This window comes from Stegodyphus dumicola, chromosome 5, assembly GCF_044657685.1.
Source record: "Stegodyphus dumicola isolate Sdum_Otavi_A_Nest chromosome 5, ASM4465768v1".
Taxonomy (NCBI): Eukaryota; Metazoa; Arthropoda; class Arachnida; order Araneae; family Eresidae; genus Stegodyphus; species Stegodyphus dumicola.
The window spans coordinates 230,610,227-230,630,130 of NC_140772.1; the positions used below are offsets into that span (position 1 = coordinate 230,610,227).

At 31.3% G+C, this 19,904-nt stretch overlaps 2 protein-coding genes across 3 annotated transcripts in view; one reads left to right on the plus strand and one right to left on the minus strand.

The window, feature by feature from the left end:
- Positions 1-19,904, plus strand: part of Tbc1d8-9 (TBC1 domain family member 8/9) — a 126,715-nt gene that overhangs the window by 101,572 nt on the left and 5,239 nt on the right. For both annotated transcript variants that reach the window (XM_035356374.2, XM_085817763.1), the window contains 5 exons: positions 1,629-1,817; positions 4,716-4,878; positions 13,618-13,749; positions 14,535-14,605; positions 14,719-14,809. In XM_035356374.2, coding sequence (XP_035212265.1) covers positions 1,629-1,817; positions 4,716-4,878; positions 13,618-13,749; positions 14,535-14,605; positions 14,719-14,809 — 646 coding nt within the window. The remainder of the gene's footprint in view (positions 1-1,628; positions 1,818-4,715; positions 4,879-13,617; positions 13,750-14,534; positions 14,606-14,718; positions 14,810-19,904) is intronic.
- The window catches only part of LOC146997427 (uncharacterized), an 80,100-nt gene that overhangs the window by 5,499 nt on the left and 54,697 nt on the right, over positions 1-19,904 (minus strand). The window lies entirely within an intron of this gene.

Genomic DNA, 19,904 nt, shown 5'->3' on the forward strand with positions numbered 1-19,904 from the left:
CTTCATTTATTACTGCTTCCCTACATTTCTTTACAAAATCTGTTAATTAGAAAATTTCACCTTTGTTTTGCGATATCTGAACACCTTTAAAATTAGTGGCTATCATCATCAAATTTAGCTATCCTTCACTATACATATTTGGTTATGCATCACGAGCTTGGCGACTAATGAGAAATTGTTCCGTTAAATTTTACCTTGCTTCAATCGCGCACTGAGACAGTTAAGCCTGAATTGTATTAGTTTAGTTATTTATTATACTTATGTCTATGCTTAAGGTTTTCTGAGTTCTGAATAAATAAATTCCCACATATACTAAATGTAATCTTTGGGTCTATGGGTATCATCAACAGAATCTATTTTTAGCATATGGAAAGAAACTTTTAGTAAATTTTTCATCATCAACATTTTTTAGTGCATTTAACTTAAATCTGTAATCATCGCCAAACGTAGTGTCAACATAAAAGGTTACCATACTCATTTATTGTTCAATTACTAACATAAAAAAATTGTGTAGGCATCGATACATGAGTCATTACTCAAGTTGTCATGTTTTGATAAACATGCGGTGATGATAGGAAGTATAATAAAGAATGATTCACCAGGTTGGCATCAGATCAACGATGTATCTATGTGGAATGTTTCAGTTTGAGATGTGTGCCAAAACAGATACCGAGCAACGGAGCCAAATTACTGATTGTACAAATTTATGCTAAAGTGATTATTTCTTCATTAACAAGGTATTTTATTTAGCATTGAAGTGAAATTAAGAATCGGGACACTCCAGATGTTGTATTGTGCACGGAGGGAGGAATCAAATGTGCATGCGTAAAGCCTACGAAAAGAACCGTTGTTGGTGGTTTTGAGGTCCGGATTTTAGATCAATCCGGATAATGGATGTCCGGATTTCGGACTTTGTACTGTGTTTAATATTAGAACAAATTTGGGAGCATTGAAATAAGAACACTGAGATGTAGAAGTGTAGCAATGTTATTTAGCGTAGATACTTGATGCTTAGATTGTCCATCCATTTTGAAGAATAAGCAGTCAAGCCAGATTAAATTCCATGTTTATTTAAATTTACATTTTGTGAGCTCAATTCACTTGGCACTCCAATCGTGCTTATTTCCAGAACCAATTTTGAAATTATTTTAATAGAAGTGAACATAGAAGATTGCTGCAGCATCTTAACAGGATGAAAGCATAAGCAGGAAGAGAGAGTGTCACAGTACTTCAAAAGAAGAAGGGAGGGAGTCAAAAATGGTTTTTGTTTACATATTGCTTTGATTGAGCAAGAGATATCTGCAATAAGGGTTACGTAATATCGCATGATTAATTTGAATGACGTAGTTTAGATTTATAGCGCTATTTTTAAGACAGAGAGAGATGAGTCCACAAATTAAATGAAAAATAAAAGAGGTTATAGCCAATTAAAATTAGAAGTTAGCTTTCCTATTTTAATTCTTACACACACACACACACATATATATATTGTTATCCTTATAATTGTGTATTAAATTTTGTTACAATCAATTATTGGATTTATATTTCCCTTTAAATACATTATTAAAACATGTTTTATGAACTAAGTAAGTTAAATTAGACTGAGTAGACATTTCTATCTATTTTAGGAAGAACAGCTTCGCCAGTTGTATTGGAGCCCGGCAGTTGTTTGCAATGGTCATGAGAAGTATGATCCCACAATGCCTTTTTACGAGCAGTGCCTGATTGATTATGATCTTTTCAGAATATTTTTCAATTTATTACCTCCTTGGGGAAGAGGAGAAAACGCCAAAGTTCTCTGCGCTCGTATCTTTAAGGTGAGAGTGGGTTTTCTTCCTCCCTAGGTGAGAATATATATATATATATATTTATATACTACCAGACAAAAAATGCAACATCATTAAGATCTGATTGGATTAATTATGCAAATTGCAAGAAATATGCAATTGAAAAATTTATGTAAATTATCCAAAGTGTAGGTATGCTATGTTATAAGTTTGTGAGTTTAAAGAGAAGGAAAGACACCAATGTAAAGTTTTTGACACCAATAATTGCAGTGGGGTTGCAGCTGAGCCTTCTTGACAACTGAATGCCACAGGGAACAACAATGAGTCTCATTTCTACACTGGTCATCAGAATAAAAGGATAATGATAAAAAATATGCTTACTCAGTTAAAATTGCAACCAATGCACAATGCTGGAATTATTTATGTTAATTAAATACAATTGAACACAAACTTGCATTTCCTGTGCATATGTTAGTGCCAGGAATATGCAAATTTGGTAATTGACAATGTTGTGCGCATTGAACGCATTTTAGAATTCCACTCTGTAGTGTTGTTTAAAGTGAGTGTGGTTTCTGAGAGTGATCAGTATTCAGTAGTTATGACGCTAAAGCATTATATAAGTGAAGGTCAAAAGTGCCAAATAATTGGTAGAATCGAAGGAAGTCAAATACAAATGGAGGCTGCCCAGTATCTGAATCTCCCTCAGTGTATCGTATCAAGAGTTTGGAGCCACTTTTTAAACACTAGGTCAGTTGAGAGACAGCATGGTCAACGGCAATTAAAAGCAGCAGCTATATCAGAAGATTATTATTCTGTCACTGTCTGCTCGAAGAAACCATGAAGCAATTGAAAGAGATTTGGTTTTATACCTGCAGGCTGCCACAGGAACTCGAGTTAGCTGTTCCAAAGCTGCATGAAGGCTGAATGAAGTTGGATTGTATGCAAGAAAATCAATAGTTTGTGCCCCAGTCACACCATCTCCCAGAGGGGCCTGTTTAAACTGGTGCCATCATGTTCCATGGATGTCAAGATGTCTGGACCCGAGTATTGTTTACTAACAAGTCCAGATATAGTGTGAAGAGTGATTCTAGTTGTGTTTTGATCTGGAGAGAGGAAGGAACATGGAACTAGCCTTCCCTTATCCGTGAAATATCCTGTTTCCTCGACCACAGTTTAATGGTTTGGGAAGGAATCATGGCATAGCCACACCATTGCATATCTTTCAAAGAGGTTCTGTGACCACTCAGGTATGTGGATGAGGTACTGAAACCCGAAGTTAGACTGTTTAGGAATGCTGTTGACTCGCAGTTTTTGCTAATGGATGACAATGCTCAGCTGCATCGAGCATATGTGGCATCAGAATACTTGATAACAGAAGATATCACTCTAATGGATTGGCAACATTACTCACTTGAACATGTTTGGGATGCCTCTGGATGCTGAATTTTAGGGTGCAAAATTCCTCCTCGGAACCTTGAAAAGTGCACTTTTAGAAGAGTGGCAATGCAGTTCCACAAGGCTTGATCAAGTGCAGTCTATGAAATAAAGTTGTAAGGTATGCATATTTGTCCAATGTGGCCATGCACCATATCAAGAAAAAAATTTTCTGCAAGAGGTGACTTAATTTTCCCAGTTTCCATAAATTTAGCTTTAATTTCAATATTTTATTAATAATCAACTACAAAACATTGTAATTTATGTTAACTAATGCTTTTGTACAAAATTCTATTAATAGTTTCTCATTAAGTATCAGTTATGTTGTATTTCTGTCATTATCCTTTAATTTTGATGACCAGTTTATTTTGTGAATTACTGAATAACAGAGTGGAGATGACATAGGGGATAGGTAGAATGCTTCCTCGACTGTTGAATGCCATGCTGCTGAGCAGTGTGGCATCATGGTTTGGGATCATCACCGTAGACAGATAGTCACATCTGTTTCATATCAGTGAAACAGTGACAGCACAATGATATGTGGATGAAGTGCTCCAGCGGATTGCACTAAGCACAGTGTTGGGGGATGTAACTGGTTGCTGTTCACTTGTTCCTCAATCAGAGGATGAACTGGAGGATGATTGAAATATATGGTCATCCAAATTTCGACATTTTTTGCATGCTGATTGCTTCCTGTGTTGGCACTAGAGGTAACCCTGTTTTTTACTGTCACTGTTTACATTATATCGTTGTATTATATTATGGTATCAAAATTAAAATTGCTTGTTTATATATGCATTAGATGTCTGTTTACCGATTTTCATCACATTTTACTCACTCTTTCATAGTGTTGCATTTTTCTCTGTGAGCCAGCACGTAAAAGAAATATATTAAGTTATGAAAAATACTCTTGATGAATGACAGCTTGAAAATTTGCTGTATTTAATTTGCCGATTGTTTGCAGTTTGTTATTACAAAAGAATTAAAAACATATTTATTTGATATCTTGAAACTTTTATTAATTTAAGTTGTTTTATTAATTTGAAAAAATTTCCCCACTAGTGGTTGAACAATAAGATAGCTGAATACTGGTAATTTGGCTAGGGTTCCAATTCCAGAAGATGGGCTGGCTGTATAGGAGTTTATATGATTTTTCCCATGTGTAATGTGAATACATGCTATGCTTCTTTTAAAAGGCCTCCAGGAAGACATCACTTCCTTTGAGTCGACAGCCCTCATTTAATACTTTGCCCTAATCCATATAACTAAATCTTTGAAAAAATTTTACAGAAGGCTTGATACTTATTTATTAATGATCTTCACTTGCTCAACATTTACTTCCTAGGAAACCTTTTTTCCTTTCTCAACCTTTCCCCCCTTAGAAATGTGTATGTAAACAAAGTAATTCTTGATTTTTTGGTTGAAATGCATTTTAAATCTTTCCTCCATAGTTTCATATATAATTACTTATTATTAATTTATTTATATTTTTAGCTAATAGATGACAACCAGGACAACATGCTGAGCTTCTTAGAGTTTCTTCAATTTCTTGCTATTGTTTGCAGAAGTGATGTTGAGATGAAACTAAAAATGTTTTATTTGTGCCATTTAATCTGTTCTTCAGAAGATGTAAAGAGTGAAACTAATTCTTTATCAGGTAAGTTTTCTTTCATATTATTACAGTACTTTTAAACTGTTTTGTTTCTTGTTTAATCTTTTCCTTCTTTCCTTCCTCAATGGCACAACAGCCCAGGGTGGGCACAGGCCTGCTCTAGAAGTGTTTCCCAGGCCAATCTTCTACCCACTATCATTTTCCAGTTTTTGGTTTTTAAGAACAGGAGATCATTTTCTAGGCAGTCTAACCATATTTAATCTTTGTAGTGTTGCCATTGCTCGCTTTTAAATCATTGAGTTTGTTACCCAAAAATTCGTTAAAGTTTTGCAAATATATATATATATATATATATATAATAAAACAAATTCCAAATTTGGTCTTCCACATGCACATTTTCATAGGAGGATTATGTCATTCAAAATTCGATGGCTCTACGTATTGTTCTTTTATCACAATGCAAGAAATATACATACATTTATGCAGATTTTTCATTATTTAATTTGCTCAAATATAATGCAGGACTAACATTTGGTGGCAACAGTTTGAAAAGTGAAAGGAATATTTATAGTGATTCAACGCAAATTCATAAAATAAAAACAATAGTCCTTCAGGGACAAAACCCCTTTGGACTAATAAACCATAGTATATTTTTATAGTAACTGTTTTTAGCCAAAACTGATTTACATTTTTCTTAAATTTATTAAACAAAATTAAAATCAAACTGCTTCATGTAGAGAATTTCATTTCTATTAAATAATAAAGAATCTATATGTATGTATGTATGAATGTTCCTGTCACTGTGAAAAAATGGCAGCACTTAGAGGTACTAAATTTTGAGCACACATAGATAAATTTGGGCTTCAAGATGGAGATCTTGAAGCCCAAATTTGAATTTTTTATCTGTTTTTATTTATTTTATATCTTTTGTAAATTTAAGGAATATTTTATTAACTAAGTGATTTGAAAGCTGCCTGTTGCCACTGCTCAAAATAAAATAATTTTGTAATCCATGCATCAGTATGTTGCCATCCAGCAAAGAGTAAGATATTTTGTTTTTTTATTATTAGTAGTAGTATTAAACATAATTAATGAACTCAACTATTTAAAAGAAGTTTCTGACACTGCCAGAAATATTTTTTTTATCTTCCATACACCAGTGTGTTATTGTTAATCTAATTGATTTAAATAAAAATTCATTTAATTGCATGTCTAACTAAACTTGTGCTAGTAATTTTTATGGAAATTTTTCAGTATTTATTATATTAAGTCCTTCCAGTCCAATGTATGTCTTGTGAAGATATCATTTGAGCTCTTTTTTTTTGGGGGGGGGAGGTTGGCATATGCCAGGCTCCATTGCATAGGTAGAGAGAAGGGAGCTTTACTGCAGAAATGATGTATATGATGATAGCTACAGAATAATCATTGTATCCCATATTTATAAATTATTCTATAAAAACCACAATAAAATAATGGAACTGATATTTTGTCTAATATTACAACTATTAATATATACTGAAAATACAATAACATGGCAATATTAATATAAATATTGCTAAAAGGATCTGAAGGAAAGAAATAAGTTGGTTCATTCTTCATATTCTGTATTTAATTGTTAAAGAATGAGATATTTTTGTGGGATGAAAAATAAAATGCTTTGAAACATTTCCCCTTTACCCAACTCATCAAGCCTTTTTGAAGCATAATTAAAAGTAGTTTCATATTGAAGAAATTGTACATTATTCATTAAGCTCATTGTATAATTTCTGTTGCATGTAAAGTTTAGAATCGTTTAACTGGAATGATGTATTAAATTGTACAATAAAAGTGATAATTTAAGTTTATTATTAAAAATCATTCAATATTATGAAACTAGAGGAGCTGGACCACAAAACTATTTTGCTAATAGACAAGCAACCAAAATATCCTGGGTTCACACAAAGTGATGATAGACTCGTTTCATGGAGAACTAGAATTTATTAAGAATCCGAATGGAACTTAAATCTGAGTTAATTGATCCTTTGATCAGTAGTCTTTTGAAAATGTACCAAATATTGTTTTTGAGTTCATTTTATAAACAGTAAAGGAATGGTATATTGGATGAAAACTTCTTTGTTGTCTCTATCATAATTGTATAGGTATTTTGTATTGTATTTCTTTCTTCCATGTCATGCTGTTTACTAGTGTTTTGCATACCTGGAGCTAAGAACTTCTGATCAGATTGGTACTCAAATTCACAGGTTGTTGTGACTGCCGATTTGACGGTTAGGTAGCGCTGAAGTGAATACTTGATTTTGCATACTTTAGAGTAGGAGTCTTCAACCCTGTCCTGCTGAAGGCATTTTAATGGCCCCACATTTGAATTTGAGGAAACATTGAAGAATTTTAAGAAATTTTGATTTCAAGAAAAATTGCCTTGTCAACTTTTCATCAGAAAAAGAAAGTAAAAAAAAAAAAAAAAAAAAAACTTTTTTCCCTCTTATTCTTGATATTTAAAGCATTTTATTGACACGCCTGATATTATTTGAGATGAAAGTTTCTGAAAATGATCTCAATTATTTGAACTACCACTTACTGGAAAAGATCTACTTGTTCATAATCTTTATTACTTTATGAAAGCTTTTGAGACAAAATTAATCCTCTTTGTCAGTCAGTTGCTAAATAAGAATTCCACTGACTTTCCAAAATTGATGGAGTGTGTGAAGAACTCTACAACATGGAATTCAAATAATTATGTATGATGCATTTCAAATTTTAAAGAGGAATTCAAAAGCAGATTTTCTAATTTTTGTTAAACTGAAATTTTTATCAGGATGTTATCCTCGCCATTTTCAGTAGATGTTGGAAGTATTCCACCTGAACTTCATTTAGAATTTATAGATGTTCAGTGTTACTCTGCAGTAAAATACAAGTTTCTTGAAAATCCTACAATTTTTGATTTTTATTCGAAGTATGTGATTGAAAACAAGTATTCAGGAATTCGTAAACATGCACCCTTCATGTCTTCTATCTTTGGCAGTACCTACATATGTGAATAGCGTTTTACAGACTGCAACAACAAGATTAAACCAGATACTGAAGCTTTAATCAAGAATAAGCAATGTCAAATTTTGCATTTCAAGAAAAATTGCCTTGTCAACTTTTCGTTGAAAAAAAAAAAAAAAAAATTCATTCTCATTCTTGATATTTAAAGCATTTTATTGACGTGCCTGATATTATTTGAGATGAAAGTTTCTAAAAATGATCTCAGTGATTTGAACTACCGCTTACTGGCAAAAGATCTACTTGTTCATAATCTTTATTACTTTATGAAAGCTTTTAAGACAAAATTAATCTCCCACCAGTAACGTAATTTTTTTTTATTTTCTTTTTTTACTGTAAATGCATTCTGTAACATCGTTCTGTGCAATCATCTGTATACTTTTTTCACCATGCTTAAAAAATGTTCCAAAGCATTTAAATTTGATTTCCATTTGACTTTTTGGAACCAATGTGTATACAGTCAAAAGTCGTTAATCCGGACTCGTCGGGACTTCGGCGACTCCGGATTATCGATTTTTCTGGATTATAGATCATTAGTTTAAATCTGGTAAGATGGCATGCAGAAATTATAAAATTAAAAATATGAAACCGTAATTTATGAAATAAAGAACAATTATGATCTAAAGGGTATCAAAATTTACAAAAAACAAAAGCTTAATATTTATTTGTTTACTTTATTAAACATTTCTTTCAATGTAATAAGTTGCTTTGTTTTTTATGTGATAATACATTCTCTTTAATTCTATAAACAGACATAATTTCTTGTTCAGTTACAAAGTTCCGCTGTTCAAGTCCTATAATTGCTGTGTCGAGAATACCGACTAATTTGTCAATCGAAATTTTTTCATTTTCAATAACCTCTGTCACTTTCTTCGCTATCAGAAGCAAATTATAATGATGAGGAATTTGATTTAAATCATATCAAAGACGAAGTACATCGAGATGAAATACTACATTTAGTAAGGAATTATAAGCCGAATAAAATAAAAACATCTGCCCTGAAGATAAGGCTAGTGCTGATAGATCAACTTCCAATTCATTGCGCGCCACCACAGCGTTAAACATAAACAAAGTTTATCTTTAACATAAGTTATTAGTTAAGATAAACAAAGTTTTAAAGTGTATCTTAAAGTTTAGATAAACAAATGATATGCCTTTATCCATTTTTTGCAGCAATTCCACTTTTTGTTTAATGTACTTCGAAACATACTTTCGCTTTGTAGATTATTTACATAATTAGTAAATATATATCAGAAATTCTATTTGACATAATCGAAAGTTCAAGCTTACTTTTATAAAATTGCTCTAACAGTCTGCAAAAAATAATAAGCCGAATCCAATTCAAAGATTAAGGAACAACACAATCTGCAACATTAACTGAATTAGATAATTTTAGCTTAACTTATACCGTCCGTTATATATTAAACGCGCATTCGTAAACGTATTTTGCGCACACGCATATTCGCAGCCGTAAAGGTCTTACGCGCATGCGTCAAACAGACGCATGCGCAGAAAGTTTGTAGCTTTGAGGTCCGAATTAACGACTTTTGACTGTATATATATATATATATATATATATATACAAATCTGTAACACTATCGCTTCGCTTAAAATTAATTGTAGTCTTGCCAAACAAACCTCCCCTTTTTATATAAATTTTCTGACTTTTGTATATAAATTTTTTGACAGACGTGTGGCTCGCAGATCTTTGTGAATTTATTCATGTGGCCTTCGGGCATGAAAGGTGTGGAGACTCTTCTTTAGTGGCAATCCTGTTGCACTCTGTTCTTAGAGAATTGTTGTAAGAACCGATTAAGTTGGTAATAATGATTTTGAACTCTCATTTTGAGAGGAATTTAAAATAGCTAATGATGTAAATAAACTTGTAAATAGTTTTAGTTTGGTTGTTGATTTATTCACGTATTGAAGTGATTTTATTGAGCCGTTATGGTAAGACTTATTAGACTAACCTGCTTTAAAGTGCAAAATAGTGCTTCATTCTTTGGCCTTTGCGACAGGATTCAAATCAAAAGATTGCACATGTGAAATATATGTATTTATCCCCATTACTACTAGAGAACATCTTATTTAAGACTGACATGCAAATTTATAAAATGATATAAATTTTGAGAAAACCCAAAAAGATTGGTTACACTATTTTTAAGCAAAAATATTTGTTATTGTTAATAAATATGCTTTAAGTATGATCTCCCCTTTGATCTTTTTTCCTAAATAAATGGTGCTTGTGTTATCCCTAAGTGAAAACTTTATTTGGTTCTAAGGTATGGCAAAGTTTTTTTTTATTAATATCTGTTTTGGCAGCAGTCATGTCCTTTCAAGTATCCTTTTAAGTGTGTTGGTTAGTGCTGTATTAGTTCTGTACATTCTTATTTTTTATGTTTTTCATTTGTAACATTTTTCATGGGTCTCTGAGTTTTACTAAATAATGAAAAGGGAATATTCGCTAAACTTGGTATCATTTGAGACTGTCAGGTGACTTATCACAGCATCCTAGTAAAGCAACACTACTCAATAGAAGGTTTAAACAAATATTTTTATTAAAATTTTAAACTTAGCAAAATGCACGGCTTTTACTTATAAATCAATCTTTGCTACTTGCAGAATCTCAACCAACAGAAAACTATTAAAAAAATTAATGTTTGAAATTTACAGAAGAAAATCCTATCAAGCTTTGACTCTATAAATACAAGAGCAACACAGCTAATAAAAGATTAAGGCTGTTATTGCTAATAACAAATTCAGCCTTACTAATCCTACTAATCTTACTTACTAATCTTACTAATCTAATAAACTTGTAAATAGTTTTAGTTTGGTTGTTGATTTATTCACGTATTGAAGTGATTTTATTGAGCCGTTATGGTAAGACTAACCTGCTTTAAAGTGCAAAATTTACTAATTAATCAGACTTACTAATCTTACTAATACAGCTGAGCGAGAAGAATCATGTGAATCAGCAGCACTGACTCAAGAACTTCCAAAATAATTTGCATCCTGGTGGGAGCAAACAAAAATAAAAGTGACACTAATAAAACATATGATAGGTTTCTTCTAATTCTTCTAATTAATTTCAAGAACTTCTAATTAACTTCAGGAACCCCCAAAATAATTTATATCATGGTGGGAGCTAACAAAAATAGAAGTGACACAGATAAAACATAAGATCATGGGTTAATTACCATAAAGCTTACACCGAAAAGAATCAGACTTGGAAACATGTTTGAAAGAAGCTAGATCACATTTATCACACCCCCAGATGATGCATTTATTGTTGGTACCATGAGATGACATCTATCAAACTCTCACAAGAACTGGATATGACTAGTTAAACTTTCATAGATTGGAACACTAGTTTTGAGAAGTTCTCATTACTGAAACCGAGGGAAAATTTATGACCATTAATTGTAATCTTTGGTACTCAGATTGCCATCAGTGTTAGCTCGGTATGAAATAAATTTCCAGATAGGAAAGGCATAAGTGCCATATAAATTTAGGTACATTTAATAATTTTACTTCATCATTTAGATCCTCGAAAGTACTACATGTCCCAGTTTATGCAGTAGGAGAATTTTGAAATTGTATATTTTAAGATTTTAAGTTTACTTCATCTGAAAATGTTTGGTTTGAACCATCATTTTGAATATATCCCTGTAAGAAATTTGGTTGAAAAATTTCTGATACTGAAATTGAATTAATTTAACAATTTAGTCCAATGAATGTAATGTTCCAAAATGTATAAGGCCAAGTTTGTAAAATGATAATAAATGAATAAATTGAGATTAACATAATACTTTCTTTTTTATCGATTTTATAGTAACTTTACTGATTCTGATTTTGATTTTGAAATTCTTTGTATTTAATCTCTTATCTTATACCACTTTTGGTTGAAATATGGAGGAAATTTATCTCCAAATTCTTTTAAAACAGCGTTATTGTTTATTTTTCTGCACCTTGTTATAAACTGAATTTTAAAAGTTTGTACACTGCACAAAAAAAAGGGGGGAGGCAGTTCTATATCTCCCGTTCTAGTGGGCCGATTGACGAAATTCAGATTGCGTTTTTCATGTCTCAAAAGCGCGACTTAGGATATGTATTAAATTTATATATAGCACTGTTCTAATATAGGTATTTTGACTCAAAATCGGACTTTTTATTAAATGACATGCCAATTTTTTCCCATATTTCGATTCTACGACTCATCTACCAAGTTTTGTAAAAATCGTACCAGTAGTTTTTAAAAAATTAGCTCTCAAAATTTTAACTCCTCAATGTTGATTGAATTTGATATGTATATATTAATCTCTTTTTTTATTAAACTTATTTGATGCTTCCTTTCATATTTCAAAATTTAGGTTCATTCCAAATAAAATTCACCCATTTTTTATGATTTATTTTTTAAATTTATATTTTTAAATTTTTATAAATTTTTAGAAAAATTTTTTAATTATAACCGAAAAAAGTTTTGCCATCATCTTAAGGTAGATGTATTTCTAAGCATACCTACAAAAATTAGCGTTTTTTATTCAAAATTTAGATCAGTCAAGCTGTATGTGAATTTACATTTTGGCGCGTTTTGAAATTTGGCATATTTATTTCAAGCAATAATAACGAAAATATGGTTTACGCACTTTGTTAAATTATTTGAAAGTATGAACAATGACTTTTTTCCCGCTCGTGGACAATGAATAAAAAGAAAAGGAAAATAGGTTGCTATAAATTAAGAAGTTTGCCAAGTGAGTTATTCTTGGTGCAAACTGAAAAACATTCGCCAAGATAAATTAAAAAATTTCTCCATAAATTTCTCACCAAAAATTACAAAATTTAACATCTAGGTATAAATTGAGTCATAGAATCGAAATATAAAAAAAAATTGGTATGTTATTTCAGAAAGGTCTGGTTTTGTGTCAAAATACAAAACTATATATAAATCTAATATATATCCTAAGTCGTGCTTTCGAGACATGAAAAACAGCTATATATAAATCAGAACAAAGCTATATATAACAGCTTGTCAGAACAAAGCTATATATAAATCTAATATATATCCTAAGTCGCACTTTCGAGACATGAAAAATGCAATTTGAATTTTGTCAATCGGCTAACTAGAAAGGGAGATATAGAACTGTCCTTTCCCCTCTTCCCCCGCAGTGTACATTGAACCTGAAACTATACATCTAGAATGATTCAATTTTGAAACATGTCTCCTTGATAATTTTGTACTGTTAATCTGAAATTAAAAGAGTGCAGCTAAATGCAGAATTTTAATTTCTAATTATCTGTAGCTTTGTGTCATTTGCTGTCCTTTCCCCTCTTCCCCCGCAGTGTACATTGAACCTGAAACTATACATCTAGAATGATTCAATTTTGAAACATGTCTCCTTGATAATTTTGTACTGTTAATCTGAAATTAAAAGAGTGCAGCTAAATGCAGAATTTTAATTTCTAATTATCTGTAGCTTTGTGTCATTTGCAGCATTTCTTACTTTAATTTTCCAACTATTTGAAACTGACTGTATTAAATTTCATTTTATTGGTTAGTTGTCTTTTGGAGTTGGTAACATTTCACATTTGTATGTCCAATTTTCAAGGATTTAAAACTATAATGTATTAATTTGTTAATTTTTCAAATTTATTAAATAAATCTCTGATATTTTGCAAGTTTGATCGCAAAAGTAATTCTCATTTTTGATATTTTTTTTATTTTTTCCCCACTTGTGCTTTCAGGTGAGCCAGAAGAGGCAGCAGAAGCTGAGGAATTCTTCAGCAGCATTGATAGTAACACAGCTGTGACTGGCGAAGTTGGTGCTTCTAAATCTTCATCATGTGTTCATCCAGTATCATCAGTTCCTTTGATTGGTATATGGTAGTTTAATTTTAAGTGTTAAGTTTATAAAATTGTATTCATAAGCATTTAAGCGTGAATATTTTCATATGCAATCTTCAATCGGGAATTTTAAGCAATAAGAAATTAAAAAAAGTTAGTGAGCCTCTTTTTATCTTTCCCCCCACCCCCCTTCCAAAAAAAAATAAAAGCAGCTAAAAGATTGTTGTGCTTATTAAAGTTGCTTTATGAAAGTTATGCTTTATTTTGGAATTTTTATGTAGCCTAAAATGATAGTTGTATGTAGTGATGTTCCTTTGTAAAAAGAAGAGTTCTTAGCATATATTCATTTTAGTTTTTCGTTTTTTAATGATTACTTCTAATATCACAATGTTTTTTAATCATTTTACTTATCTTCATTTCTTACGGAGACAGAATGTAAGGCCTGCCGAAAATAAGCATAATTTAACTTGAGTTCTCAAGTAATATGAAATGGTATTTTATTTTGTTTAATAATAATAATTCTAACCAGAATTTTTATTTAAGTGGACATATGTAACAATTAATCATTTTAAATATTTTTAATATTATTTAGTTTAACTTCTGATCATCTCAAAGAATTATATTTCTAAAAACAAATGTTTCAGTGTAATAATTGTCATGTTATCGTTTTCATGATTCAATATTAAATCAGCTTTGAGTTTGATTTATATATCATTCTCTATTAATAGAATTTTCAATTAAAAAACTTTCATAACAAATTTTTGTGATATAATTTTGTTGCATTTTATGTTTATTAAATTGGATTAATTTCTTACAGAAAAGTTTGGAATTAAAGAGCTTAAAAGTTTTTTATTTGCCACTGACCGTCAGTTGCCAGTTATGACTCAAGTAAGCTACTGTCATATTTCATAGTTCATGTTCAAAGAATGTAAAAGTCTGTAATTTATTCTTGAAATTTGTTAGTTTGTAATAGTAATATAAATTGTATGCATCATTTATAGGAAAAATTCATTGATTTATGGAAGTCCATGTATGATATGTTTGTATTACATGAAGAAGAACAAAAGATATATCATTGCATAGCTACTGTTGGTAAGTCCCCTCCTCCTCCAACTTTAAAAGAAAGATGAATTCAAGTAAATCTATACTTAAATTTTCTGTGAGAATAAATGATAATACAGTACAAAGTCCAAAATCCGGACTCGTCAGGACTTTGGTAATTCCAGACTTGGGATTTTTCCGGATATTAGATCATCAGTTTAAGTCTAGTGAGATGGCATGTAGAAATTATAAAATTAAAAATATGAAATAATGAAGTATTTATGATCAAAAGGGTATCAAAATTTACAAAAAAAAAAAAAAAAAAAAAAAAAAAAAAAAAAAAAAACCCTTGATATTTATTTGTTTACCTTATTAAGCATTTCTTTCAATGTAAGTTGTTTAAGTTGCTTCGTTTTTTTGTGCTAATACTTTCTCTTTAATTCTGTAGACAGACATAATCTCTTGTTTAGTTACATTGTTGAAGTCCTGTAATTGCTGTTTCAAGAATTCCGACTAACTTGTCAATCAAAATTTTCTCGTTTTCAGTAACTTCTCTGTCATTTTCTTCACTATCGGTAGTGATATTTTCTGGATCTAGAACCATACTACAGATTTTGCCATTCATTAATCGATTGATGATTGAGTAGCATTGTCATCACAATGTAAAACTTCTTTTATATCATCGTCATTTATTACCGCTTCCCCACATTTCTTTACAAAATCTGTTAATTGGAAAATTTCACCTTTGTTTTGCAATATCCGAAAACCTTTAAAATTAGCGGCTGTCATCATCAAATTAAATTATCCTTCACTTACATATTTGGCATCGTGAGCTTGGTGACTAATGACAAGTTGTTCTGTTAAATTTTATCTTGTTTCTATCGCGCACTGACACAAGTAAGTCTGAATTGTATTAGTTTAGTTACTTATTGTACATATGTGTATTTCTTGCACATGCTTAAGTCAGAGTTCTGAATAAATAAATTCCCACATATACTTAAGCCTTATTGAGGGCAGACGCTAGATATTTTAACCGACTTATGCAGTCTCTGTGGGTCTTAAATTCTGCGACTCAGTGCGGCCATATGAGGCCTGGTAATGGTTCTGGGTTTACATGAATAACAAATTAGTTTTTCTTAATTTAAATAGTCCTAAATATAATCTTTGGGTCTATGAGTATCATCAACAAAATCTATTTTTAGCATATGGAAAGAAATTTTTGGTAAAGTTTTCCTTGTCAACATTTTTTAGCGCATTTAACTTAAATCCGTAATCATCGTCAAGCGTAATGTCAACATAAAAGGTTACCATACTCTTTTATTATTCAATTACTGATATAAAAGAATTGTTTAGGGATCACTACATGAGTCATTATTCAAGTTGTCATGTGTTGATAAACATGCAGTGATGAAAGGAAAGTATAACAAATAATGATTCTCCAGGTGGGCGTCAGATCAATGATGTATCTATGTGGAATATTTCGGTTTCAGATGTGTGCCAAGCAGATACGCAGCAATGAAGCCAAATTATTGATCATACAAATTTATGCTAAAATGGTTGTTTCTTCAGTAACAAGTTATTTTACTTAGTGTTGAAGTGAAATTAAGAATCGGGACTCTCCAGATGTTTTATCATGGAGGGGGAATCAAATGCGCATGTGTATAAAAAGCCTACGAGAAAAATGTTGTTGGTGGTTTTAAGGTCTGGATTTTAGATCATTCCGGATAATGGACATCCAGATTTCAGACTTTATATTGTATCACTCTTAGTATTTTTCTTTTTCTGAAACTTTCTGAATCTTTTCACACCCTTTATGATAATTTTTTTGTTTAGATATATTGTTTTAATGTAAAATTTATGGTTATTTAGGTAAGTTTTAACCTACCTAAATGTATTATATTCAGGAGTAAATTATATAGAACATTTATGTACTTAATCCAGAAAAAATGTTTAGCCCAAAGGAACATTAGCTCAGAGGGGCTATTAATTTCATGTTGGCATTTTGCATCGATTCACTTTTCAAACTGCTGCCACCAAATATTACAGCCCTGTATTATATTTAAAGAAATTAAGTAATGAAGAATCTGCATATATGTATGTATGTTTTGAATTTTGAATAATGTAATCCTCCTCCGAATATGGGCATCTGGAAACTCAAATTTGGAATTTGTCCTAATATATTTTGTAACACTTTAACGAATTTTTGAGTAAGAAACCCAAAGATTTCAAAGCCAGCAATGGCAACACTGTACCGGGGGGGGGGTACAGTTTATTTTATGTGTACAGGTTGGCCAGAAATTAAGGAATTTTGAGGTGTTACTCAATTAAAATTAAAGATATCACAGCAAAATGTTGTGCACATTAACACTGGATCTAAACTCTGTTTTTCTGTTTAATTGCCATTGTTATTGATTGAGGTATTTGCATAATGTTACAGTTTATCAATGCTGCTGTATCTGCTGCCAGTGGCTATTTACTGTTTCTTTGAGGTTTTCATCATTTCATAATCCCCCCCCTCCAAATGCCTTTATTTCCAGAAAAAGGTGGCTGTCACTAAGTACCAAGTAGAGCCTATAAGAAGGATGCTCAAAAACTTTCCATTTGAATTGCTGCACATTTTGTTTTGTTAGTGCAATTATCTCGAGCATTTTTGCAAATCAGCAGTGATCCCGGCAGATAACAGTCCGAGCCTTTATATTTGGATGGTGCATGAAAGTTCTTGAAAAGGTCACACAGTTGGTTACTGATGGGGTTGTTTGCCTTCTTAGCTCACAGATTTTTTATCCTCAAGAGTGTTTTGAAAAAGTTACCAACAATACAAGCATGATTGCACAGCAAAGAGATTTGGATGAGACTGAAGCAGGTGTTCACACCCTTTATGATTATTTTTTTACTTTCTGAACTATGTCTTCCAGTTTTGTTTGTGTTGATATACACTATGCAGTTTTATATTTTGCACAAAGAATGTCATCAAAAACTGCATCTGTCATACTCAGAATAATTCAGTTTGTGGTAAAAAATTTAGGCCCCACTTTCTTTAAAATAGTCAAATGTATCTCTATATCTTCTTTTAATTCAGTTCTATTTTTAAATTTTTTATTTCATTTTTTAAACTGTTTTTGGCTCTTAATCATAATAAATGAATTTTTTTTATAATGCTGTTTAAAATGGCAGCTATTAGCATTATGATATAATTAAATGTTTTGATTAATTTTTATGTGAAATCCAGATTAATTTATAGAAACTTGATGGTTAAAAATAGTTATATAACTGTGATAGTAGAGTCTTTGGATGCATAGAAAAGGAATTGCAGCTTTTAATAATTTGTGCTGTTATTAAAAATAACAAAAATTTCTAATAAATTCTTAACTCTGCAAATTCTGAATTTTTTATTAAATATTATGTAGTTTGTATTGCTTTAAAATTAAGTGCCGGAAACATCAGGTTATTTATTTAGAAGTCAAGCAACAAAAATCAGCAATATATGTGCGAATTTTCATAGGACTAGTTTCAATGGTTTTACCGAACCATCAGCTTCAGCTGCCAAAGTGCAAATGAACGAGATAAAGTATAGTGATTAGATAAGATAAGATAAGAATGGCTGGACAGGAATTAAGCTTCTAAATTAATATTTGTTTGATTTCTAAATTAATATTTGTTCGGCATGTTATTTTATCTTAATCAGGTTATTAAATTACACTGATGGAAAAAATTAAAGGAAAGTGTTGAAAAGAAAGAGGAACTTATATTTTGAAGATGAAAAAAGGAAAATTTAATAATACCTGTATGTAACATATCTTAAAAGCAGTGCTCTCAAACCGGTGGCCCGTAGGCCACATGCAGACCGAAAGCACTTTTATGTGACCTGCTAATACATTTCAGTTATGTATTTGTTTTAATATAGTACTTACAGATTTCTGTATAATATAAATTCATTCAATAGTGTATTGCAATATAGTGCTAAGAAGCTAGAAAAGCACTAGCAAAAATTTCAGCTGTCATTACCTTCCAGCTGAGTTTGAAGTTAGCGCTCTCCTACATCCAAAAGTACGTACGTGTGTAATGCATATATAACAGTGTTCTGATGAACCCTCAAAAGAAGCTATGGAAATTAAAGGACATTAATCATTCCATCTCGGGAAATGACAGTTTGAAATGTAAGCAGCAGTATTTGCTTTTAGGTCATGCGTGTGGCTGGCATGCAATTTGAATTTGAGACCACTGTTAGAATCATAACCACCTATGTTCAACGTTATTTCTTTTTAAGTGTAAAAACGTGACTTCCAGTCATAAACAAAAAACAAGTATTTTAATTTTAAATGTTGTGTCTAGGTTTGTAGATATTTTCAAGGGCATATGGGCATCCATGAACATAATGCAAGCTTTGCACTGAATTTTCATGCTTTTTGATTAAATTGTATAGAAGTACCTGCAGTAACAAAGCCAATTCACACTGAATTGCATTCTGAAGTTCCTGTAGGGAATTAAATGGTGACTGCTGTGATCTATAGCCTAATGCATCTCACATATATTCAGTCATTTAAATTTGACGTAAATATGGGCTGTACCAAGTGTTTTTTTTTTTTTTTTTTTTTTGTTGTTGTTGTTGTTTTTAAACCAATGTTGGGTCTTCAGCCAACTTCTACTTGGTCACTACTAAGGCCAGAAGTGGTGGTTACTTTATTATGGAAGTACCTAATAGGTGGGAACAACCATACCTTCTCCAAGAGTCGATTCCGGGGTCTTTGGTTTCGCAGTCAGCTCCCCTAACCACTACAGCGGCCATACCATGTGGTTCATTGTTTCACTATCTAAATACTCTGACACTCAGAGTTTGATTTGGTTTATTGGATTATGATAAAGTATGCTAAGGTTATTTGTCTGATACCCTTAGGAGATAATGGAGATGAGTTGAGATTGGTAGCAATTTTATTCAAATGGAATTACTACCTACTGATATCTAATGTGCTCCACACAAGTATCAACATCTTCATGATATTATCTTTCAGTCATCATAATTCCACTACTAAAGATGGGTAAATCAGTAAAGTCGGAAGAAGACACTGCTAGAAGTGCTGTATGCCTGTTTCCAAATTGTAGTAGGCCTAACAATTTTTTAAAGATAATTTAGTAAAAAGAACTTAGC